At 45.8% G+C, this 26,255-nt stretch overlaps 1 protein-coding gene across 1 annotated transcript in view; it reads right to left on the bottom strand.

Annotated features, from left to right (window-relative positions):
* Positions 1-2,963: 2,963 nt before the first annotated feature.
* Positions 2,964-26,255, bottom strand: part of MSR1 (macrophage scavenger receptor 1) — a 49,410-nt gene continuing 26,118 nt past the window's right edge. Inside the window, exons 7-10 of the mRNA XM_040418802.1 lie at positions 9,643-9,705; positions 7,905-7,997; positions 7,002-7,184; positions 2,964-3,244 (exon numbers count right to left, since the gene is read on the bottom strand). Coding sequence (XP_040274736.1) covers positions 3,111-3,244; positions 7,002-7,184; positions 7,905-7,997; positions 9,643-9,705 — 473 coding nt within the window. The 3' untranslated portion in view covers positions 2,964-3,110. The remainder of the gene's footprint in view (positions 3,245-7,001; positions 7,185-7,904; positions 7,998-9,642; positions 9,706-26,255) is intronic.

Raw genomic sequence — 26,255 nt, 5'->3', positions numbered from 1 at the left:
TAGGGGGTTCGACACCCTCATCTCCACCAATTAGCTATTTCAGAGTAGGTCTGTCATGTGATGTCAGTGCCAGGACTACACAGCTCTGTCTGCAGCTTTGCAGCTACAAACGCCACCTGCTGCACAATGGATGGAGTAGTGTAGTTCTGGTACTGACTTCCACTGCCAGAGCTACTGTGAAACAGCTGATCAAGTGAGGGTGCAGATTGTCAGACCCCTGCCAATCAGATATTGATGGTGTATCCTAAGGATAGGTCATCAATTTTTTAGATTTTGGAAAACCCCTTTAATTTGAAATACACTGTGTCAATAAAGGTTTAACAAAGTGGAAGCCATAGTAAGATTAAATGTGAATTTATTTTTTAGATATATTTAGCTCACAATATACAGTACCTTAATTGGGGTTAGAGTTCAATTTTTTTAGAGCACCAGATGTCCTGCTTTTCTTCACACAACTGAAGATTTTAAAGGGAATATTGTGTCTGCCAGTACTTGCCACTAGGGGGGAGGCTGCAGTATTCCAATTATAGCTCCCACTAAATTAATCAAATATAGTCCTAACTTAACCTGAATTCAATAATCTTCCTCTAGTCCAGGCTGCAGGTAGCCAATTGAAGAAAGGGATTTGGAACTATGAATATGAACTCAAACTGCTATAAAGATATTTCATGAAATTACTCAGCACAGAATTCAGAAGAATGTAAATGAACAAAGTTCAGTGACAAAAAAGTTTGGAATCACTGCCCTATAATAAAAAAAAGCTAAACACAATGCAACAGCACTCTGCAAACACTGAATATGTAAACTAATGCTATATTCACCATATAAAATGAATATGAGGTGCCTACTGTACATCCACTATGCCCATCCACTATGGCAAAGTGACCTCTCTTAGATGGAACCCTACTCTATGATGACTCATCTCCTCGTCGTGCCAACATACATCAAATGAATTCAGGGAGAGCAGCTATATACTCAAATTAAAAACATGGCGTTGTTAGGAATGCAAGACAAAGATGAAGGCAGCCACACTTCCAAATGCATAAAACAATGGATATAGCATTAGTTCATATGTTCAATGTCTGCAAAATGCTGTTGCATTGTGTTTGGTTTTGTATTTTCAGACATGCACCTGTGCTCTTGTTTCAAAAAGATCAACAACTCACAGAATGTAAAGCTGCCCAAAAATAAAATATATGGTAAAATCCATGTATGAAAACACATATGTCAATGTACCCCTTTTTTGATGAACCCCTTGAAATGGTCAGTCAATGTTATATCTAGTGTTGAGTGGACTTCAATCCGAAAATCTAGTTAGCAGTGAAGGGAAATTTCCTTGTGCTTCGTGGTAGCAAATAGATTTTCCCTGAAATGGTGTAAAAGACAAAAAATAATAATCATACCTACCTGTGCATGGTGACGTATGACATGACCACACCGATGTGATTTCGCACCAGATCTTCAATCAAGATGGCGAAAGCCAGCCCATCGCGAGCAAATGGATGAGGTAAGTTTTTTTCTTTTTGCACTGTAAAATGCCATGATCAGCTATGAACTAGGTTCAATTACTGGTGGTGGTGCAATCCCGCTCCCTGTCATTGCACCCACTACGAAGTAATTCGCCACAAAGCAAATTTTTTTGTAAAATTCGACGAAGCAACCAAATCAAATTTTTTAATACTTTGCTCAACACTAGTTGTATCCAACATTTCAAATGGGTAAAAGGTAAAATTAGCAATACACTGTAGAGGAGTTTTGAATTTTGCGGTGCCATTTTGCATTGCAATTTGCTTTTAATCCCTCAGTGACCACCCATACACCTTTTTACGGAGGTCACTAAGGGACTGTAGGCTGCGCTGCTGCTTTTATTTTTACGGGGGTCCAGTCTAAGCGCTGCACGGCTCTCACATGAGAGCCAGGTTCCTGCTCTAGCAGCCTGGACCAGTAGGGGTACCAATCCGGGCTGTTTAAGACTTTATATGCTGCTGGCAATGGTGCCCGCCGCATGTAAAGTGCTGACAGAGGGAGCGGACTCCCTCTATCTCCCATCAGCACCCCGCAAATATGATCGCGGGGTGCCAATGCATGTAAAGGCTGGCTGGGGTCTGATGTACGCCCCAAACCAGCCTTTAGTAGTTTGCAGCAGGCTGTGCCTCTCTGGCGCAGCCTGCTAATCAATGTCAGTAAAGCACTGAGATTAAAATGCAATGCACTATAGCATTGTATTTTAAAAATCTATCAAAATGTCTGTTATATTGTCCCATTGTGGGACTATTAAGTGGTAAAAAAAAACACATTTATTAAATAAATAAAAATTCCAGTAAAAAAATAGCAAAAAAAAATAATCGCTGCGTCTGTAACAACCCGCACTACATAAATATCATATAAATTGCCACTGAAAAAAATTAATAACAAGCAACACAACTCCATAGAAAGAAAAAGAAAAAACATATGGGTCTTGCAAAGCGGCAATGCAAAAAGATTTTATTCCTTTTTTAAAATAAAAAGCGGTTTTACTGAACAAAAGTAGTAAAACATAAAAAAACTATATGTATTTGGTATCGCTGTAATTGTACTGACCCAGAGAATAAAGATATGGTATTATATTATTTATGCCGTGAAATCTTTAACGTAAAAACTCAGTGGCAGTATTGCTGTTTTTCCCATGTCCCTCCCAGAAAGAGTTAATAAAAGTTAATCAGAAATGGTGCCATTAAAACTACAACTTGTCCTGCAAAAAACAAGCCCTCATACAGCTATATAGGCAGAAAAATAAAAAAGTTATAGCCCTTGGAAGGCAACTTTGAAAAAAGAAAGAAAAACACTTGACCAGTAAGGCTCAAAACAGGCTGGTCACTAAGGGAATAAGCAACAGCAAGTATGTGCTGTATGAATTAATACCATTTATTCTCCCTCGTCGACTGTAAAACACGCTCTTTTTTCAAGACATACACATGCACAGATCTAGCCATTTTCAATCTTTTAATTTTTGAAATGTTACAATTATAGGTGAATATAATATTATAATTGTTATACTGTTCCTCTGTAGCCATTTACGAGTTTATTGGTAAGTATGAAAGCATTGTCAGTACATGTGAAGAATTCTTTGTTTATACAGTGCATTGAACTCCAGCGTCTTCACGATGACTGCAATTAGTTTTTCCCCAGACACTGGCTCTACACTCTTTGATGGAGCTTTCTGTTCCAGAACAGTTAACATCATCCATCCATATTCGGCCAGTTCCTGTATGCAAAATAATTATTCAGTTATTCCCACAAGAAAATCCACGCATCACTGACTTTCACTTTAGCTAGTGCAAAACCAAAACTTGCTAATACCAAATAATCATATTTTTGAGCAAAAGTATATCTATCATAGTGGAAAACCATGAGGTTGCTATAGGATCCTTGAAAAAAGGGGGGCTCAGCTTTTGTTAGTATCACTCCCTTTACTACCGGGTGGCAAGAACAGAACTCCTCTCTTCAACTGGGACATGGAGGAGACAAACATCTAGCCAATATTTCCTGGGTGATCAGACTTGGGACCATAATTAGCTTCCATTCTATTCCATGATATTTGCTAAGAGGTCTTCTCCACCTTTATCGCGATTCTTGAGTCTTTTTCCGCACAAATGTTACTTGCAAGTTTTTGCTACTATTCCAAAACCACCATAACTCTGGTATCTGATCACTTTACTGAAATGTTTCCTCACAGGGCATACCAGCATCTTTTACAATTATAGATTAATCTGAATTTGCTAAATAAATGGTATAAATACATCAGAAAATAATGCCTGTTGTGTGGTGACAGGCTAATGCTTTAATCAACTTGTGAATTGTAATCGACTTAAATAGGTTGCAGAAACATGAGAATTAAATTGAAGGTCCACAAAACCACTAGAAGACCTCAAACGTGGTTCCAGATAAACAGATTACTTCTTCTGCTCCAAATGTCCTTTTTTGCATCTTTCACATCACGTTCTGTCTCTGTGACTAGTTAGTTTCCTGACGGACCCACCTGTCAAACCCACAGACAATGATTTAAATGAAATACTGATGTCCTATATAGGTTATATTAGTATTTAATAGGTGGGAGCTGACTCCCAGCACCCTGACAATCAGCTGTTGAATCACTGCACGTTGTATAACCACTGTGCCTTGTTTTGTAGCTTAAAGAGTCTCTAAACAATAAGAAAGTTATATATTCTAGTTGGCCATGCTTTCACTTATGTATATGTCATATAATGCCCTTTGACGTCTCACTCCAGTGTGACACACTGTCCCGTTGGAAGCTATGGTACAACGTAGTCTCGTGAGAAGTCCTGGTTCTCATGAGATCATGCTGCATCAGAAGGCTGTGTGACGGAGAACTTCAGAACATCCCTTAGAAGAGAAGTAACTAGCCACACCTCTGTGACTAGCCACTTATGATTGATGTGTGTGTTGCCAGAAATCTCGGGGGTCATTCCTGCAGAATGGGGGTGTGTGCATATTCATAACTGAATGCATGCCATGCTCAGGGAAGAATGGCCAGCTAGAATATATAAATATCTCACTTTTTTTAGATTGATGACAGATCCTTTTAACTTAGCTGCACAAGAGCCATTTGACCAATGAACAAGACATCACAAGCCAACGAAGAATCCACTCAGGCTCTGTCGCCCCTTCAAACATCTGATGTGTAGGAGTCCCCAGAGCTGGTCCTCCATCAATCTGATATTGATTGCCTATCCTGTAGATAGGTCACCAATCTTTAAGTCCTAGACAACCCCTTTAAATAAGGGCCTGTAAGAGAATGGTACAAGGGGGCTTCCTTGGAGCAATGCTTGGAGCTAGGGATTCTATTAGATAGTTAAAGGGTATTTTGGGGAGAAATGAGGCTTTAATAGTTAATGCAGAGGATAAATATCCAAATAATTCTACAAGCTGAAATCATTCTACAACTGTCAATAGAAACCCAAAGACGTCATTGGGCAAAATTGGGCTGTCACATCAACATAATGTATCAACTTGTGTGTTGTCCACTCACAACATTCAAGCACTTGTAAATTAGGAATTTTAATTCCCTACAGATTATTGTCCAAATACCATCTGCAATAAAATTATTACAAATTTATGGTAATGCCATACCATGCAGTTGCTTATGGCACTGTTACTAATGTAATAATTAAAGCATGGATATTTTTCTCTCATTATTATTTTTAGTGCATTCAGTGGGCATGTATTAATCCACCTTCAGTCTACTTGCCCAAGTATCAGCTTTGTGCTGCAGATAGAAGCAATTTATTGTAAAAAAGCTGAGAACCTCAATATCAAAGTGATAATTTACAGGGAACCTGTCACCGGGATTTTGTGTATGGAGCTGAGGACATGGGTTGCTAGATGGCCGCTAGCACATCCGCAATACCCAGTCCCCATAGCTCTGTGTGCTTTTATTGTGTAAAAAAAAAATGATTTGATACATATGCAAATTAACCTGAGATGAGTCTTGTTCCTGACTCATCTCACGTACAGGACTCATCTCAGGTTAATTTGCAAAATCCCGGTGACAGGTTCCCTTTAAAGGCTATGAACACCTTCAGCAGCAATTTATTATCATTGCATTTTACTCATGTTGGGCTAAAATATATATATTTTTCAATTGATCTTTATTTAAAATGTTTGGCAGTTTTTGTTCCACAGCCTTCCATTTCAGCATATACCTGTATATAGACTATGTTGCTTTCTGTTTTACACAGAACTGTCAGGTTGCTGCTGTGACGACTCGATGTATAGCCCTCATCTCTGAACTCCTGGTAGCTCATAAACAATCATTATAGCTAAATTATTATGAAAATGATATAATTATGGCTTAAGTGAGTGTTAATGAGCTACCAGGAGTTCAGAGATAAGGACTATACATAAGCAGTCAGGACAGTAGACCAATGTAAAACAAAAAGCAAGATACTCTGCAGATACAATATACCCAAACTTAAGGCTGCAAAACAAAAATAAAGACTGTGGCGAAACCAACCTCGCCACTGGGTTTCGGAGGGGCCTGGCTACCAGCCTCTTGCCTCAGGATTATGGCCCGTACTAACTTTAAAGGAGAAGACAGACCGGCCGCACAGCTTAAATCTGTCTTTGGAATTGTACTTTATGTTATGTGAGGGTACCCAGATAGCTAATTTTATTGTATTTGTGTAGTCTGAGTGCCATTCACCTAATAATATGCACTCAGACTTGAGCTATCTGTGGATATGTTAAATGTCTGTGTTTACTGTAAGGGTTGTGACATTGCATGTTTAAATGGTGATTTCTGTCCTGTTGTCCCCACATGTGTATTGGTGATTTCCCTTTGTCTTGAGAGATAATTGAATTACTCCTCGGGTGTCTCCAGGGCAGAGAGGAGGAAACCATGATGCATTGTGGGGATGTATTGTGTCTGTGTATCCTGAATTGCTGCATATCTGTCCTGTGTCACAGTCTTCCTTCTGGTCCCCTAGGGGCATGTCCACCAGATGGGGACCTGCATAAATACGGGCGGGTAGCCCTCAATAAAAAGTGCCTGTTTTATCCTTCATCATGTTGAGGCTGGTGTTTGGGTAACTGATCAACACTGGGGGATTGCTATACGCTGAAGATTTGCTATACTCCCCTGGCTTTACTACTAGCTCTTGTAAGAGCTGTTCCTGCTCTCTGGTTTTAGGAGAGGTTCACCCACTGGAGCCTGGAGCCTTGTTGTAGGTCCAGGGTTGGTAGGAGACGGTGAGACCTCAACCAAGCTTCGGCGGTTCGTGGGGTCTGCAGTGCGTACGGTGTCAAGTGGAGTGCTTGGAGTCCTCGGAAAGCACTAGGAGCACCTATCAACGGAGGTACCCGGTCGGGGTGCCAGGAGATCCGTTACAAAGACCAACTGAAAATAAACAATTTCTAGCCCCACATGAATAAAATGAAATGATAAAAAACCTTGAAAAAGCCTTTAAAGCCTTTAATGAGAAATACGTTTATAACATTCTTACCTTGGCCAAACCTTTGATCTAGAATGACTTGAAAAACACCTGAATATCCCAACATCCTGCATACCACTGCACCGTCTTTTAGATCCCAATGATCGTCACACACAGTACCCCATTCTCCAAGATGAAAAACTTCAACTCTTCCTTCATTAGGAATTCTCCCACCAACAAGTCGTACATTAGAATCTGTAAACCAGACAATTTAAGAATGTTACCTGTATATAAGGTGGTTGTAGGTAGGTACACCTACATTTCTAGCATATATCGACATTTAAAACAAGTGTTGTGTACTAATGTGATTGATATTAGTCTCTGGACAGATTGTCAATCTCTGGAAAAAGCAAGAGCAAAACTCCAGTTGGGCAGATCCCAAGAGAGGGATTCACAATGGTTTATGTTGACAAAAGCTGAAATATCTTTTAATTGTGTAAGTACAATAAGTCCTGCATGATATACCTGAAGGTATTCGGGACAGTGTGGACAAGTGACTATTTGTCATTTGGCTTTCATTTGAACTGTGATAAAAATTTAATCGCTATCACATCAACAAAATGGAAATAATGGAAAGGGTCAGTTGGTCTGTTAGCAATAGAAGAACAGGCCAAACGTGCATAATGTGTCCTCATTAAACAAAATAGAAGTTACAAAAACCTTAGCAATCACATAAAGAGAATCTGGATCTACTGTATCATCAGGCATAAAATATTTTGGTGGTGTGTACTGTAATCAAACATTTTGTAATAATTGTTTTACAAAGTGACAACTGTAGGGTCACACTTGTTTCTGGATCATATTAGATCATAAAGGATGATCCTATCAGTCTTGAATCTTTGCAGAAATGGAAGCTATCATGCCAATATACAAAAATCCTAATATCAATCCATAGTTAAAAGAAATATTTCATACCCCTCGTTACAGATGGAGATGCAGACAGAGTTGTTTTGGTTGGTGATGCCACTTGTCCGCTTTCCCCTTTCTCACCTTTAACACCTGGCAGACCTACAATAAATAAAAATTCTCTTAGAATTAAAAAATATTTCAGGAATATACACATTCGTAACTTGTCCTAGACTGTGTGTGAATGAATTAGGAAAATTCTAAAGCTCGGCTTACACATTGCAGTAATTTGCTGTGTGGCCAATCTTTTTGTAATGTGTTTTTTGGCCGTGTGATTTTTACAAGTGATACACATTTTAACATGTTTCCCCTTAAAAACTATGGAACAACAAATCCCAGCAGCTGTGTCTTTGCACAGGTACCTGTTGAGAAAGGCTTATACGCCGAAACTGGTTATAGGACATTTTCTGGGAACCTGTAATGAAATAAAAAGAAACCTATTTGCAAAGACACAGCTGCTGGGATTTGTTGTTCCATTGTTCGTTGGAGGTTGCTCCTCTCCCGTGCAGCGTGCAATTTGGAGCGAGTGCTGGCCGGTTTCCTCATCGATTACCCGTAAAAACTAGGCAGCCAAAAACTGCCCCAAGTGCTTGAAATTTTGTGTGTGGTGATTGGCCAGCCTAATTGAGTTCCACTGGGGAGTGGATGCATTTGTATACAGCCCTATAATCAAGTCTGCCATCATTTCTATACTTCACACATGTGGCAGAGCAGCACCCGGATTCCCCATGGTCATGTTGAGCCATGTGCCACTGGTTTACAGAATGTTTCTGTGGGAAATGCCTCCATAATGCAGCATCTGTTGGAGCCACATAATTTTATTTTATTTTTTTTTAAATGTGTATGCCTCTCTATAAAGTAGTAGTTGTATTAAATTGTCTATGAAACAGTTTAAAGAATACATTTGAGATATATTTCTTTAGTAAGATACATCCTCTTAAATGAATCCAAATTTCCACATTTCTGCCCTAAGTTTTGATGACACTATACAGTATTGAAGTTCTGAGCTCCATCACTAAAGTCCTCACTAAAATCTGTGTGGACAATGCCTAAAGAGCTCTTGACACCCAGGAGTCCGATCACCAATAAATACAGAATGCTGTGGGAACCCTTGGAAAAAGGGTCTGTGCTTCACCGGGGACATCACAACTCATGTCCTTGAGCTGTAGTGTTGCAGTTTAGCCCCATTCAAATTCTAATGCCAGCCACAGCTCATGGTCAAGAGTGGCATTCATCAGATAATACCAGTCTCTTTCCTTTTTCTAATCTTGTACAACTTCTTTAAAAATTGTAACCACAATTTTTTCTTGCAATTTCAAAAGACCCTGAACTACAAATCTGCTTAAAGGGGTATTCCCATGGCATTTTTATAGGGTGTTAGAGAGATCTGCCTGCGCCAGATAGAATGGAGAGCACATTGTACATGTGCAGTGTCCTTTCCATTCACTGCTATGCAATTTCCAAAAATAGCAGTGAGTACACTGCCAACCGGCTATTTTTGGAAGTCCCATGATGTTGTATGGAGGGTGACCGCACATGCACATCTTCCTCTCCATTGGCATTGGGCGCTGATCTGGACATAGGTGTGGGTCCCATCTCTTAAAACCATCTGACATTTATGGTATATTCTATGAATATGCTATAAATGTCCCAGATTGTAATACCCCTTTAGTTAAATTTACATGTAGTTAATACTGTAGATAATATGTCATACCATACATCCTATATATAACTGTACCATGCTCACCTGGCAGTCCATTTAATCCTGGCATTCCTATTATCCCTTGCTCTCCCTTTATTCCACCTAAACCTGTAAACCAAAACGTGCACAATAATTTTAAATGTTGTTTTTAATTACATTCTGTGTATATATCTATTTATATATAAAATATGTTGTAAATTAAGCCCATACATCTCCTTATTTATTTTACTTATTGAAACCTGCATTAATATTTCATCTATATCTCAATCAATACAATTATCCACCACCATGGACAAATAGAATCAGGAATGTCAACTAATACAAGCTGTCCTCTGTGTTCCTGTGTCTCAAATAGTTAAATAATTTAGTGTGACATGCTGTCATTTTATAGTTTGTGACTCATATGACTCACTATACACCATCATTTTATAGTGTGTGAACAGAGGTTAAGCCTGTCAAGCACTAATGTTATTTATCTGGCAAGAAAATATAATCTAGACCAGAAATGAGAATGATGGAATAGCCTGTGGCATGGAGACATATGCTAGAGACAGAGATAAGTTCACTAAGTGTTTTTTGCCAATATGAGGTGAAAATGTAACACTATCTCTTAGAAACACAATAAAATCCATGTTGAAGGCTTATAACATGACATGCTCCATACAGTTTACTATTACTTCTTTGTACAGACTGTTACTGATCAGCTGTTTTGAGAAGGCAGTGGCACTACTATGAGCACTGCTGCCTTCTCACAGCTCACCAAGCACAGCGCCGTACATAGTATAGAGATGAGCGAATTTCTCAATTAGGTTCGATCCAAATTTATTTGTGGCGAATCACGTTAAAAAACTGCTATTTCCTGGCTGCAGAAATCCTTTATAGTGGTGTACACACTGTGCCTTGCAGTAACACGCATAGGGAGTCTGCTGTGGTAGTGAAACAATACTGTGAGTCAGTATGACATGTAGATGACAGGCGTCGCTCTTAGAATTACTACACACTTCACATATTTGGGCAGTTACGGGGCCAAAACTGAACAAATAACTCAAGTGTGAACTCAGCCTTAAAGGTCAAGAAGAAGCGCACTCCTTTTACACCATCGTCAGTTGATTCCACATAGATGTCTACAGAACCTGTTCTATTTATTGCTTTTACAAGTAGAGCCCCCCCCCCGACAGAGTGGAGAGGATGTCAGCAGTAGGTTTGTGTTAACGTCACTGATTATTTTGCCCTTCCTCTGATCCGTCAGAAAAATAACCCCCAAAAAACGGATCCTGTCTGTGGAGCATCCGCCTTCACTCGGTCAGCATTTGGTCAGTAATCCATCAGTATTGCAAAAGTAAAAAAAAATAGGAGTGGATCCAAAACAGAGATGACACGTGAATGGAATATTTGCATGTCTTCTGTGTTTTGTACCCACTCCTGATTTTAGATACCAAATCATAAGCCAATTCTGGCTTACAGCCGTTACATAGACAGGATCCGTTGTGCGTCTCGTTTTTCCTTCCTTCTGACAGATCGGAAGAAGGGTCAAATAAATGATGATGTCAGCCAGGCCGAAAGGCAAAATAGTGGCCCAGTCATGAAGTGGGGAGAGTGGGAACAGCATGAGAAGTCCACAGAGTGGCCCTATGACATAGTGGTGAGGTAGAAGCAGCATGAGGAGACCACAGAGTGGCCCAATGACAGAGTGTGGATGTGGCGGCAGCAGCAGAATCAGGAGGCCACAGAGTGTCAAGGTGACATAGTGTTAAGGTAGCAGCAGCATCAGGAGACCACAGAGTGGCAAGGTAACATAGTGTGGAGGTGGCAGCAGCATCAGGAGACCACAGAATGGCAAGGTGACATAGTGTGGAGGTGGCAGCAGCATCAGGAGACCACAGAGTAGCAAAGTGACATAGTGTTGAGGTAGCAGCAGCATCAGGAGACCACAGAGTGGCAAGGCGACATAGTGTGGAGGTGGCAGCAGTATCAGGAGACCACAGAGTGGCAAAGTGACATAGTGTGGAGGTGGCAGCAGCATCAGGAGACCACAGAATGGCAAGGTGACATAGTGTGGAAGTGGCAGCAGCATCAGGAGACCACAGAGTGGGGAGGTGGGTGGCAATATCAGTACCAGCTGAAGATGGTGGTTGAAAGAAGGAGCACTTGGCATCAGATGTGTGGCATCAGGTGGATGGCAGCATCAGAATAGTAGCTGAGGCAGGTAGCCAGAAGAAACCTGTCTCTTTTGTCAAAGTGTTGGTGTGGCACCATGGATGATCTAGTCTGTTGCATCAGGCATTGGTGGATGGAAATCCTGGCTGATCCACGATCTTGACAAAGGTCAGTCTCTCCACATTTTGGGTGGACAGGCGAGTTCTTCTTGGGGTAACTATGGCCCCCGCCGCACTAAACACCCGCTCTGATGCAACACTATTGCAAGGCAGGACAGCTTTTCGAGGGCAAACTGCCAGTTGCAGCCACAAATCCAGTTTGACAGCCCAGTAGTCCAGCAGATCTTAAATGTGGGGTGGCATGGTGCTGTCCAAGTATGCCACCACCTGCTGGTTCAGGTCCTGCTCCAGGTCTAGCTGCTGTTGCTGCTAGTGAGTAGTTTCTTCACTAGGCGGGTGAAGAAAGCTACTCATCAGCGACTAGACTCAAGTTGCTGCTAATGGAGCTGGAACTGCTCCTACCCCCCCCCACCCTACCACAGCAGCCATGCCAGAGGAACGTGAGCACAGAGGTCACCCCCAGTCAGACCTTCGAGAGGATGGACGATGGTGCAGATAGGCAGCAGCCAACTTACTACATAGGATGTCTCTATAGTAGTTCAGTTTGTCCTCCCTCTCAGCGGGTGTAAAAAAGGCCCCCATTTTGAACTGGTAGCGAGGGTCCAACAAGGTGGATAGCCAGAAGTCATCCCTCTGCCGAATGGTGGCAATTCAGCTTTCACTACGCAAGCAAGTGAGCATGCATTGGGCCATTTGTGCAAGTGACTCGGAGGGCTCCCTGCCTCCATCTCCACTGCATACTGCCATGGTGTGTCTGGGTCCTCTGCCTCATCTTCCTCATCGCCTGTCACGGCCTTTGGTGTGCGCGGTGACACGGTTGTCATGCATGCTGTTGCCTGCGGCAACATGTTATGGTTCCAGCATGTAGGTGTCTCCTCCTTTCTCCTAGGGTCTTTCCTGTCTGGTGCCGAAGGGATTAATTATCTATCTGTTGGACATACTGTCACGGTACCTCCCATCGTACAATTTATAGCAGATGGACAAGCAACTAGGCCAGAGGCTGGGATAAGGGAGCAGGTCACCTCCTATAACATTCGTAATCCTCGCCCTAACTACTCACCGTATGAGTGGACCTGGATGGTAGGAAGGATCACACCCAGTAAACCTAGGTCCCTGAGTCTCCCTGATAATCCCTGAAATAAATAAAGGGCAGAGACGACCTGTTCATCCCAGACACGGATGAACAGGAGTCTCCACCGGCCTAGCTGAAAGGAAAAAGTGGAGACTGTATACCGTAACTGGATCGGCAGGTAAGCACACCATACAACACACTTACCTGCCACATCAACACCGACTGGAACCCGAGCATGAGTACTGATGCCCACACACCATAGAGGACACAGTATAAACAACCACACCCAGGTAGCCAGCACACAAGTTACTGCCTGGAAACCCCCATGCAAAACAGACACATGGTGGCCCCAGGCAGAGCAGCATACAGATTTGTAGTCCCCCCTCCAGGGAACCCTGACACCCCCTTCCAGAAGCACACCACACAGGGAACATGTCTAGCAAACATGCCGGAATATAGACACCAACAGACCAGACATGTAAAAACCACTAGACAAGACAACAACCATCCATACATAAACAACACCAAACATATGCAAGGGTAGTGAAGGGAAGGTGAACAACGGGAAAATAGGGGAGACATCATGGTGAGCTTGATGTTCCACAAGGTGGCCCTTAAGCACTGGGCAAATAATAGAGGCCTGGCAGGAGCACAGCTCCAGCACACAGCAAGGCTGGAGGAACACCGAACCCAGCCAACAGGCCACAGGCAATATAAACCTCGTGGCCACACCCAGGGCACACCTAAATCCCCACCAGCTAGATAATTAACCCCTATGGCACCAGACAGGGAAAGCCCCAAGAGAAAGGAGGAGGCACCTACATGCTGCAACCACAACATGTTGCCTCTGGCAACAGCATGCATGGCAACCATGTCACGGCGCACACCAAAGGCCGTGACATCACCCTGTAGCTCATCTGGCTGCTCCTGCTCCTCTTCTCCTGTCACCTGTGTGTAAAAAGCACCCATTTCCTACACATTGCTTGTGCTCTAATGTCCTCCTCCTCCTCCAGTTCAGCCCCCACAGGGCTCATGTGGCTGTGAGATCTAGTTGCCACGTCTCCAGTCCCCTGACCAGCCAGATTTACCAGCATCTGTTCCTGTCACGATCAGTGTGGGGGGAAACTCCACACTGAACACAGGAGGGAAGGGGAACAGTAACTTGGCCTGGAAACTAGGGAAGAAACAGGTCACCTCCTAGACAAACCTAATCTGGGCCCTGACTACCTATCAATATGAATAGACCTTGAAGGTAGGAATATTCATTAGCAGGTTACCTAGGCCCTGATTTCCCTATAAGGCCCTGGAATAAGTATAGGATCAGAGACAACCCATTCCTCCCCAGATGGACGAATGGAAGTCTCTGTCTCAGGCCCAAATACAACAACAGTGAATATAACAAATACAAACAAACGCAACACTTAACTTCTGTAGAGATGGAAGAACAGGAACACCAGAGAGAATCTCACACCAGCTCAGCCAAACCCAAATGAAGCTATCTACCGCATAGTCAGAAGGGTGGGGTGAGACTATAAAGGGTAGAAGTGATGACCACTGAGCAACAGCTGAGAAAAAGGAAGTGGTCATTAACCCTATTAACACTGAATCAAGAGAAATCAAGGAGGTTGTTAGATTCCTCCACGCTCAGCCAATCTCCTTGATTTCCTGACATCAGTCACCTGAGAGACAGTGACAGTTCCAGGACATAAATCAGTGGAATGACGTTGTTCATCCTGTAGTTATGGCGACTGACAGATAACGTGGCCTCCTCAAAGGGCCTGAGCAAAAGGCAGGTGTCACGCATGAGCTGCCACTGGCTGACATCGAAGTTACACAGGGGGGTACTCCTGTCCGCTTGGATCATCAAGAAATCGTTTATGGCCTTTCTCTGTTCGTATAGTCGGTCCAACATATGGAGGGTGAAAACATCTCATATCAGCCTATGTTGGGGGATGCCGTTTTGCCGATGAAGCTCAAGGAAAGTGTTCTTTGCAGTGTACGAGTGGCTGAAGCGCATGTAAAGTTTCCTGGCCATTTTTAGGATGTCTTTAAGATGAGTGGAACACTTCAGGAACCGCTTGACAACCAGATTGAACACGTGCGCCATGCAGGGCCCATGGCTCAGCCCTTGACGCAGTGCCGACACCATGTTCTTCCTGTTGTCGGTCACCATGGTTCCGATTTTCAGTTGTCACGGAAAAAGCCAGGATTCGATTCCTTGATGAAGGACACGGAGCAGTTCCTCCCCTGTGGGACTCTGTTCACCCAGGCAAACAAGGTGTAGACCAGCGTGACACTGCCGTGCCCTGCACATGTGGTATGCTGGAGTGGCACTGTGAATTGTCCCTGCAGTGGAGGCTGAGGACACCGTGGAGGATAAGGAGGCAGAGGCGAACATTGTCGCAGGACCAATGGCCTGAGAACGTGGAGGCAGAAGCGGCGTCACCTGGCCAAGTTGCTGGTTTGGCTGTGCAGGAACCACATTTACCCAGTGGGCCGTAAAAGATATATATTGTCCTTGACCGTAGTTACAGCTCCACACGTCGGCTCTGCCGTGCACTTTGGAAGACACCGACAGGCTCAAGGACTGGCCCACCTTCTGTTCTACATACTACATTCTACACACAGTTATACTACATTCTACACACAGAGGGATACACCAAATGGAAAAGGATTTAGGAAAACTAGAGGAATGGTCAAAAATCTGGCAACTAAAATTTAATTTTGATAAGTGCAAGATAATGCACCTGGAGCGTAAAAATCCAAGAGCAGAATATAAAATCAGTGATACAGTCCTAACCTCAGTATCTGAGGAAAGGGATTTAGGGGTCATTATTTCAGAAGACTTAAAAGGTAGGCAGACAATGTCATAGAGCAGCAGGAAATGCTAGCAGAATGCTTGGGTGTATAGGGAGAGGCATTACTAGTAGAAAGGCTGATAATATATATTTTTTTGCCACTAATACATGCCACAAAAGGCTTTAGAACATATAACTTCACTGCTGAACGGCAAATAGGCCCTTACTTTTTTCCACTTATATATTGCCACAAAAGGCTTTAGAACATAAAACTGCACTGCTGAACGGCAAATAATATATATTTTTTTGCCAATAATACACGCCAAAAAGGGCTTTAGAACATATAACTGCACTGCTGAACGGCAAATAGGCCCCTACTTTTTTCCACTTATACATGCCAAAAAAGGCTTTAGAACATATAACTACATTGCTGAATGCCAAATATATATATTTTTTGCCACTAATACATGCCAAAAAGGGCTTTAGAACGTATAACTGCACCGCTGAATAGCAAATATATATTTTTTTGCCACTAATACACGCCAAAAAGGGCTATAATTTTCTCACTTCACCACTGAAGGACTAATAAGCCCTTTATTCCCCACTAATACAAGCCCAAAAATTCTTTAGAACATATAACTGCACCGCACAAGGGAAAATAAGACGTATAAATATTTCCTTGTAATAAACCCTGTTAATGGCTGTGTCAAACAGCACTTGTACCCCAATAATAAGAACGGTTTGATGGAATTACATAGCTGTATAATGGCAATTTGGATCCGCAGTCAGTGCAGCAAGGTGTAATAGGATTGTTCCTATTACCCAGGCTGTAAACTCTCCTACTGAACCCTGTTCTGCTTCAATACTGTGGAATAATTTCTTCCTATCCTTTCCCTGACCTTCTATACAGCAAAATAAAAGTTTTAAAGTCTTTTCTACCACTGTCCCTAGCGCCTGCTGACGTCTCTCCCTGCACTAAGTACACTGGAAAATGGCTGAATCCAGGATGGCTGAGGCTATTTAAAGGGCTGTGACATCACAGGGCTGGCTGGCTGCTGATTGGCTGCATGCATGGCATTGTTGGCGATCCTTCGTTCCCAGAGTTCCTTGCTCCATGTCCTAACACGTGCAGCAGCCATTTTAGAAAAAAATGCTATTCGTTACCATGAAGCGTGAGGAGATTTGGATTCGGTGCGAATCAAATTTTTCCTGAAATTGGGATCGAATTCCACTTCGTCAACTTCGATTTGCTCATCTCTAATTGCAGCTCACCCCCATTTCCTTCAATGGGGCTAAGCTGCTCCTAGGCCACCTGAACGTCCTGTCACTAGCTTAGGAAAAGCAGAGAGAAGGCTGCGGTGCTCATAGGAGCGCCGCTGCCTTCTCGAACAGCTGGGTATTAGACCCCCACCGATCACAAAAAAATCTCGGAAAACCCCTTTAAGCTCATATTAATGTAAAATGCTCCTGCGTCTAAATTACTAGTTTAATGTATGACAAATATCACATTTGTATTATTGCATCTGTTTAGAGTGTTGGTCTTAACTGAAGTGGGGCCTTTTCCAGTGTCTTCTTTGATGTCTGCACTTGTGGAGTAACATATTTTGCCCAAATATAATATAAACTAAAATGCAATTAACCAATGCCTAAACCACACTGCCTGAGGTGTCTATGGAAAACTGTTCAGTCAATAAACTAGCAAATGTAGCTGCATATGATAGAGCTGCCTTAACTGGTTTGTTCATTGACTATTTATTCAGACTCCCTAGCATGGCTGGACTCATTGTGGTAATCATACGCACCTGATCCATTGTCACCCATTGGTCTGCAGGTCCTCGGTCTCCTCATGTTCACAGCCGTTTTGATATGGGTCATGTTACCGCAGCAGCCAATGAATGGCCACAGAAGTGTTGTGTCAGTGGGTCACCCATCACAGTTAGCAATTAGCAGCAGTTAACCGCCTCCGGACCGCCTAACGCGTTCTGGAGGCGGCAGCCCCGTGCACAGTCACGCATATATGCGTCATCTAGCGAGACGCGAGATTTCGCTCAAAGCCGGCCCGCGCATGCGCATCGCGGGCCGGCAAAAGTTAGAGGACAAGTTCGTCACCAGCCTGCCAGCCAATGATCATGGCTGGCAGGCTGGCGATTTTCAAAAAAACAAATGAAAAGCCAGATTAGTAAATATGATGTGTTAAATGGCTTGTCTGCTCCTCTGCTGGTCCTTTTCGTCGGTTGGTTCCAGCAGAGGAGCAGAGATCACTGTGAGTACCCACCAACACTACACTTAGCCCCAGATCACCCTCCATCACCCGAATTAACCCCTTGATCACCCCTTGATCGCCCCTGTCAATCACCTAGTGAAAGGAAAAAAGTGATCAGTGTAAACTGTCACTTTTTTTCCCCACTGGTATAGACAGAGCCGGACTGGGGGCGCAGCCTTGGGGGGAGGCGACCATGACGGGGGGCTGGTTTGAGGGAGCCCCTGGGGAGGGATTGGCTAGTTTAAGTTATGGGGGCGGTGGAGCGAGGGGTTAAAAAGGTGAGGGGCTGGGAAGAAGGAGGCCATTTTGTGGAAAAAACTGAGCTGCATACATCTACACTCCCTTGCGCTCACTGACACTTACCATGGACGTCGATTCTCTTCTGGCAGATCTCAGGTCGGCGGCAGCTGCTCGGGGACCCGCCTGGCTCCAGGAGCAGGTCCAGCAGCTGCTCAGAGGGGCGGCTGAGGCTCCCACTCCGCCTCAGCCACCGGCATCCCGGCCGCGGCGGGCCCGGCCGCCGGCATGCCTCAGCCCAGACATGGCCTCCCCTCGGGCTCAGCGCCGCAGACGGAGCCCTGCTTTTCAGGACCCTTCACGCCTGCAGGTGCCGATCCTTCCCGGGTGCCCAGGCGTGGAAGGAATCCAGCCAGTAGGCGGAGCCCTCGTTCAGGCCTCAGCAGGCCTCATCAGCAGCGCAGCAGCGCCACCTTGTGGTCGGGACCAGGAACGGCGGGCACTCTCCAGGATCCTGATGTGGATGAGGCCCCTCAGCCAGAGCAGTGTTCCAGAGGGCACGGGGCTGCTGCGGACCTTGGCAGCAGGCCCTCGTCGGCCAGGCAAGTCGAGGAAGATGGTGTCGCCGCGCAAGTCGTTTCCAGGGAGGATCCAGAAGATCACGTCCCTGGCCCCAGCCCGGCCAGGGGACATCCGTGGGAGCTCGCTGTGCCAGGACCGTCTCAGAGGACCGAGCGTCGGGAGTCAGGACCCTCGGCTGATGGGGTCACAGCACCCAGGCAGCCAGGTGAGGCACCTTGGGGACCTTTATGTCAGTTAGTGTCTGGGGGGGCTGGGGGGTCTCAGTCGGATTTGAGTAAGGGACTGGGCCAGCTCTTGGGGGGTTTGGTGGGGTTGTTAGCAAATTTGGGGGCGGCAGGGAATCCCGTGTTATCGTTGGGGGGCCTGGGGGGTGGCATCGGCGGGTCGGTAGCGTCAGGGCCATTGCCGGCGTGGGGGCGGCCGCGGGGGGGCCGCCAGCTTCGAGTACACCCACGGTGGTTTCATGTGGTACTTCGGCGTCCGTTCAGACGCAGGTGGGTGGGTCTGATCAGGAGGATGTAATGCGGTTAGACGATAGGGCTAAGGGTGAAGTTTATGTTTGTTTCGAGGGCCCGTTGGGGGCACATTTGAAGCAGGAGGTTAGGGAGCGCATTTGGAAAGGGGAGTATGTGGATATATTTTCCTTACTCCCTTTGGACAGGTTCAATTTGGATAGGGCGCGAAAGGATGAGGGTAAGAGGGAGGATGAGGAGAAGCGTAGGTACCGACTGATACCGCGGACGTTCCCTAACTGGTTGCAGGCGTTCGCGATATTGGCCAGTGTGATAGGGGAGAAGGCGTGCTGCTCCGCGCTTTTTTGTTACCTGGATGCTATTGGGGAAGCTTACCGTGTGTATGGGGGTATGGCCTGGCTGCGTTACGACGAACAGTTTAGGCAGCGGAAGGCGGTACGCCCTAGCATCAAATGGGACCACAAGGATATCGCTTTGTGGCTCAAAGTGACGGCGCCGGTTCGGTCAGGTCAGCCCTTTCGGAGCGAATCAGGGGCGGGGGGACAATCCGGATTTGCGGCAGCATCTGCGAAGGGGTTGTGTTTTTTATTCAATGAAGGGGGGTGTAAATTTGGAGCCAAGTGCAAATTCAAGACAGAAGGGGGGCGAGAGTTCTGGGATAGGGGGAGACACCGGTGCGTCTGGAAGAGATGGACCGGTTTCTCGCTAGATATCCGGATAGGGGGGCCGCGCAATTGTTGCGGGAAGGTTTTTCGGGGGGGTTTAAAATTCCGTTTGTTCCATCGGGGCCCGTGTTGCTTAAGAAGAATTTGCAGTCGGCAAGGGAGCACCCTGATGTGGTGACCAAAAAGTTAGAGAAGGAAGTTAGATTGGGAAGGATGGCTGGCCCGTTTTTGGAACCACCTTTGCAGAACTTGCGTGTGTCGCCTCTGGGGGTGGTCCCAAGGAAGGAGGTGAATACGTTTCGCCTGATTCAACATCTATCCTTTCCTAGGGGATCGTCGGTCAACGATGGCATTGACCGGACGCTGTGCTCGGTAGTCTATACCTCGTTTGATGCGGCAGTAAAGTGGGTTAGGAAGTTTGGGAGGGGTGCATTGATGGCGAAAACGGATATTGAGTCAGCATTTAGATTGTTGCCGGTGCACCCAGAGAGCCTGCATTTGTTGGGATGTTTTTGGGAGGGTAAGTTTTTTGTTGATCGTTGTTTGCCAATGGGGTGTTCGTTGTCCTGCGTGTATTTTGGGAAGTTCAGCTCTTTTCTAGAATGGGCGGTAGTGGATTCCTCCGGATGTGAATCACTTATTCACTATCTGGACGATTTCTTATGTATTGGCCCCCCGGGATCCAGGGTGTGCTCTTTACTGTTGCACACGATGGAGGCGTTGTTTGATTCCTTCGGGGTTCCCTTGGCGGCAGGGAAAACGGTGGGGCCGACCACGGAATTGAGCTTCCTAGGCATAGTGATTGACTCAGTGAAGATGGAATGTAGGCTGCCCTTAGACAAGGTTGAGGATCTAAAAATGGAGGTCGACAGGGCGAGGCGAATGCAGAAAATCCAATTGCGGAGCCTACAGTCACTCCTGGGGAAGCTGAATTTCGCCTGTAGGATTATCCCCATGGGTAGAGTATTTAGTAGGCGTTTGGCGGCGGCAACGGCAGGGGTGGCGGCGCCGCACCATTTTATTAGACTGGGGAAAGAGCTTAGGGCGGATTTGCAAGTTTGGGCATCGTTTTTGGAGTGTTATAATGGCAGAGGTCTGTTTATGGGTGAGGCGGTAGACTCCTTTGATTTTGACCTTTTCTCTGATGCGGCGGGGGGAGGCGGTTTCGGGGTCTATTGTGGGGGGCAGTGGTGTGCGGTGGTGTTGGCCTGATACCTGGGTGGAGAGAGGCTGGGTCAAGAATTTAGCGTTGCTGGAATTGTTCCCCATTGTGGTGGCAGTAATGTTATGGGGGGAGGAGTTTAGGAACAAGAAGGTTCGTTTCCACTGTGACAACTTGGGGGTGGTGCAAGCGATTAACGGGTTGTCGGCTTCTTCACCGTTGGTGGTGCGTCTATTGCAGAGGCTGGTGCTGGAGTGTTTGTCACTAAATGCTTGGGTGGTAGCAGTGCATGTACCAGGGGTTGATAACTGTATTGCTGATGCTCTCTCTCGTTCACAGTGGGAGCGTTTCCGCCAGCTGGCCCCGGGGGCAGAGGAGCGCGGGCTGGACTGCCCGAGTTGCCTGTGGGAACTTCTGGAGACACCGTAGCGGGTCTCATACGGGCTTCACTTGCACCCGGTACGTGGGAGACATACAATAGGGCATGGCAATGCTGGGAGGATTGGAAGACCAGGTTGGCTGTTGTGTCAGATGACTTTGAGATTCCCTTGCTATTGTTCATTGGGCATTGTAGAGAGGAGGGGTGGTCTGTCTCTAGGATTAATAGTTGTGTTTCAGGATTGGCTTTCGGTTTTCGTCTTGGGAACCAGCCGGACGTCACCAAGTCTTTTCTGGTGGTGAGGGCTTTAAAGGGTTGGCGGCGTTCTCAGTCAGGGCAGGATGACCGTAGGCCGGTGTCTTTTGCTTTGCTGTTGAGGTTGGGGGATCAACTAGTCGACGTTTGTGCCTCGTCGTGGGAGTTACGTTTGTTTCGGTTGGCTTTTTCGCTGAAATTTTTTGGGGCATTGCGTTTGGGTGAGTTGGTTTCTCCGTTGGTTAAGAGACAGGGTGGTTTGTTTAGGGACGACGTAGACCTTTTTCAGGACAGGGTGGAGTTTCGTATTAGGCGGTCGAAAACTGATGTGGAAGGGAGAGGTCGGAAGGTTATTTTGTTCGCGGTCCCGGGTTGCGCAATGTGTCCGGTATGTTGCTTGAGGGAGCACGGGGTTGCGGTGGTGGGGGCGAATTCCCCTCTCTTAGTGCATGCGGACGGGTCTTTCCTTTCCCGTTTCCAATTCACGGCGGTCTTTAAGCGGTGTCTAGGGCAGTTGGGCTTAGCGCTTGGGGGTTACTCTAGCCATTCTTTTAGAATCGGGGCAGCGACAGAGGCGGCCAGACGTGGGCTGGGGCAGGACGTGATCATGCGGATAGGAAGGTGGGAATCGATTCGTTTTAGATCATATATACGTCTAGATCGGCTGTGATATTGCATTGTATTCTGTCTCATCCCGCACGGTATGCTTTTGTTCTTGTTATTTCGTTGCAGGTTCGGACCCAGCGCTAATCTGGATAATGGGTCACTCGTATGTTTTCTGTGGAGCCATCCGGGCTGCGGTTCGGCCGGATGGACAACAGTTGGGGATTGACCGGTCGGTAGCGGTGGTAAGATGGTTGGGGCGTAGGGGAATGGTGTGGGGGGGCGTGTTACCTAAGGACCACAAGTTTGTTAGGTTGGATAGGGTGCCGGATGTGTTGGTGTTGCACGTGGGGGGCAACGATTTGGGGGCGCGGCCGTTGCGGGAATTGGTGAAGGACGTTAAATTCGACCTACTCCGGTTGTGGGCGCTGTTCCCGGGTCTTATTTCCGTTTGGTCGGACATTGTTCCCCGCAAAGTGTGGAGGGGGGCGCGGTCGGTGGAGGGGATAAATAAGGCTTGGATAAAAGCTAACCGGGCCATAGGGCGGTTTATGGCAAGAAATGGTGCAGTGGTAGTACGGCATACTGAACTGGAAAAAGGGGTCGGGGATTTTTGGCGGTCTGACGGCGTTCACTTGAACGCAGTGGGGATTGACATGTGGTGTCTGGCAATACAGGAAGGCATTGAGACAGCTTTGCGGATGTGGAGGGATGCACAGGCTTAAGGTGTCAAGCATGTGCGTTCATGGCGGTGGGAGGTCCTTGAAGTTGGAGAGATTCAGGTGACGAGGATGGGAGGGCTCCATGGTTGTGGCTGGACTCCTATGGCTGGTGGTCGGTTGTGGCGGAATTTGGGCGAGCCGTCAGTGGTGCCTCCGAGCTGGTGCTTAACGGCTGGATGCAAGTCGGCTCAAAAAGGATACTGGGAAAATTCCGAGGTTTGGGGCTTCCAGGACCTCCCCCGTGTTACTCAGGTATAAATAAGTTGGTTATATCTTATGGGGATGTTTTGTGGAAAATAAAAGGTTAATTATTCATGTATGTGTTTTCAATAAACGGCTGCTGTGGCCGATATAATCCAACTTGGTGTCCGTGTCTTATTGGGGTTCTGACAGGGCCAGTTTAGAGGGTTAGGGCTTGTGGTAAGTGAGTCAGGGGTTAGTAAGTGACTGATCATGAGGGGCGAGCAGGTAATAACCAATACCCCGTCAAGACAGAGCCGGACTGGGGGCGCAGCCTTGGGGGGAGGCGACCATGACGGGGGGCTGGTTTGAGGGAGCCCCTGGGGAGGGATTGGCTAGTTTAAGTTATGGGGGCGGTGGAGCGAGGGGTTAAAAAGGGCGAGGGGCTGGGAAGAAGGAGGCCATTTTGTGGAAAAAACTGAGCTCCCACCCACCTACCCCTTGTTGTTTCATGTTCCAGAGCCTGGGCCGGATGGCGGGGGATGGGGAGGGGACGGAGTGGGGTGATCGTATAAATAAATAAGAAAAATAAAATATTAATTATTTTGTCACGGCGGCTGTGGCGGTGGGAGGTCCTTGAAGTTGGAGAGATTCAGGTGACGAGGATGGGAGGGCTCCACGGTTGGGGCTGGACTCCTATGGCTGGTGGTCGGTTGTGGCGGAATTTGGGCGAGCCGTCAGTGGTGCCTCCGAGCTGGTGCTTAACGGCTGGGGGCAAGTCGGCTCAAAAAGGATACTGGGAAAATTCCGAGGTTTGGGGCTTCCAGGACCTCCCCCGTGTTACTCAGTTATAAATAAGTTGGTTATATCTTATGGGGATGTTTTGTGGAAAATAAAAGGTTAATTATTCATGTATGTGTTTTCAATAAACGGCTGCTGTGGCCGATATAATCCAACTTGGTGTCCGTGTCTTATTGGGGTTCTGACAGTGCCAGTTTAGAGGGTTAGGGCTTGTGGTAAGTGAGTCAGGGGTTAGTAAGTGACTGATCATGAGGGGCGAGCAGGTAATAACCAATACCCCGTCATGACTGTTAGGTTTTAGGATAGTTTAGGCCCCTTGGTTAGGTAGCTTAGCGTCGGTTAGCGCCCAGCCCCCCGCACCGCAGTCACTGATTCGCTGATTAGCGTATCGCTAATCAGCATTTGTACATTTACAGAGAGTGCAGAATTATTAGGCAAATGAGTATTTTGACCACATCATCCTCTTTATGCATGTTGTCTTACTCCAAGCTGTATAGGCTCGAAAGCCTACTACCAATTAAGCATATTAGGTGATGTGCATCTCTGTAATGAGAAGGGGTGTGGTCTAATGACATCAACACCCTATATTAGGTGTGCATAATTATTAGGCAACTTCCTTTCCTTTGGCAAAATGGGTCAAAAGAAGGACTTGACAGGCTCAGAAAAGTCAAAAGTAGTGAGATATCTTGCAGAGGGATGCAGCACTCTTAAAATTGCAAAGCTTCTGAAGCGTGATCATCGAACAATCAAGCGTTTCATTCAAAATAGTCAACAGGGTCGCAAGAAGCGTGTGGAAAAACCAAGGCGCAAAATAACTGCCCATGAACTGAGAAAAGTCAAGCGTGCAGCTGCCAAGATGCCACTTGCCACCAGTTTGGCCATATTTCAGAGCTGCAACATCACTGGAGTTCCCAAAAGCACAAGGTGTGCAATACTCAGAGACATGGCCAAGGTAAGAAAGGCTGAAAGACGACCACCACTGAACAAGACAGACAAGCTGAAACGTCAAGACTGGGCCAAGAAATATCTCAAGACTAATTTTTCAAAGGTTTTATGGACTGATGAAATGAGAGTGAGTCTTGATGGGCCAGATGGATGGGCCCATGGCTGGATTGGTAAAGGGCAGAGAGCTCCAGTCCGACTCAGACGCCAGCAAGGTGGAGGTGGAGTACTGGTTTGGGCTGGTATCATCAAAGATGAGCTTGTGGGGCCTTTTCGGGTTGAGGATGGAGTCAAGCTCAACTGCCAGTCCTACTGCCAGTTTCTGGAAGACACCTTCTTCAAGCAGTGGTACAGGAAGAAGTCTGCATCCTTCAAGAAAAACATGATTTTCATGCAGGACAATGCTCCATCACACGCGTCCAAGTACTCCACAGCGTGGCTGGCAAGAAAGGGTATAAAAGAATAAAATCTAATGACATGGCCTCCTTGTTCACCTGATCTAAACCCCATTGAGAACCTGTGGTCCATCATCAAATGTGAGATTTAAAAGTAGGGAAAACAGTACACCTCTCTGAACAGTGTCTGGGAGGCTGTGGTTGCTGCTACACGCAATGTTGATGGTGAACAGATCCAAACACTGACAGAATCCATGGATGGCAGGCTTTTGAGTGTCCTTGCAAAGAAAGGTGGCTATATTGGTCACTGATTTGTTTTTGTTTTGTTTTTGAATGTCAGAAATGTATATTTGTGAATGTTGAGATGTTATATTGGTTTCACTGGTAAAAATAAATAATTGAAATGGGTATATATTTGTTTTTTGTTAAGTTGCCTAATAATTATGCACAGTAATAGTCACCTGCACATACAGATATCCCCCTAAAATAGCTAAAACTAAAAACAAACTAAAAACTACTTCCAAAAATATTCAGCTTTGATATTAATGAGTTTTTTGGGTTCATTGAGAACATGGTTGTTGTTCAATAATAAAATTAATCCTCAAAAATACAACTTGCCTAATAATTCTGCACTCCCTGTATAGTATCTGTAAGTGATCAAAACTGATCACAGTCAGATCTATAATTGTATTAGTGTCACCTTAGCTCGCCCTCCACCCAAAACGCAGTGTTTGCCCGATCAGGCCTGATCGGTCGCCCACACGTGCGTTCACCCACACCCGCCCCGCCGCAGTGACAAAAAATATATATTTTTTTGATCACTGCACAATCACTTTCCAAGCGCTGCGGCGAT

The sequence above is a fragment of the Bufo bufo genome, chromosome 2, assembly GCF_905171765.1.
Source record: "Bufo bufo chromosome 2, aBufBuf1.1, whole genome shotgun sequence".
NCBI lineage: Eukaryota > Metazoa > Chordata > Amphibia > Anura > Bufonidae > Bufo > Bufo bufo.
Note: the sequence above shows the minus strand (reverse complement) of the source record. Positions and strands in the feature narration are given on the sequence as shown.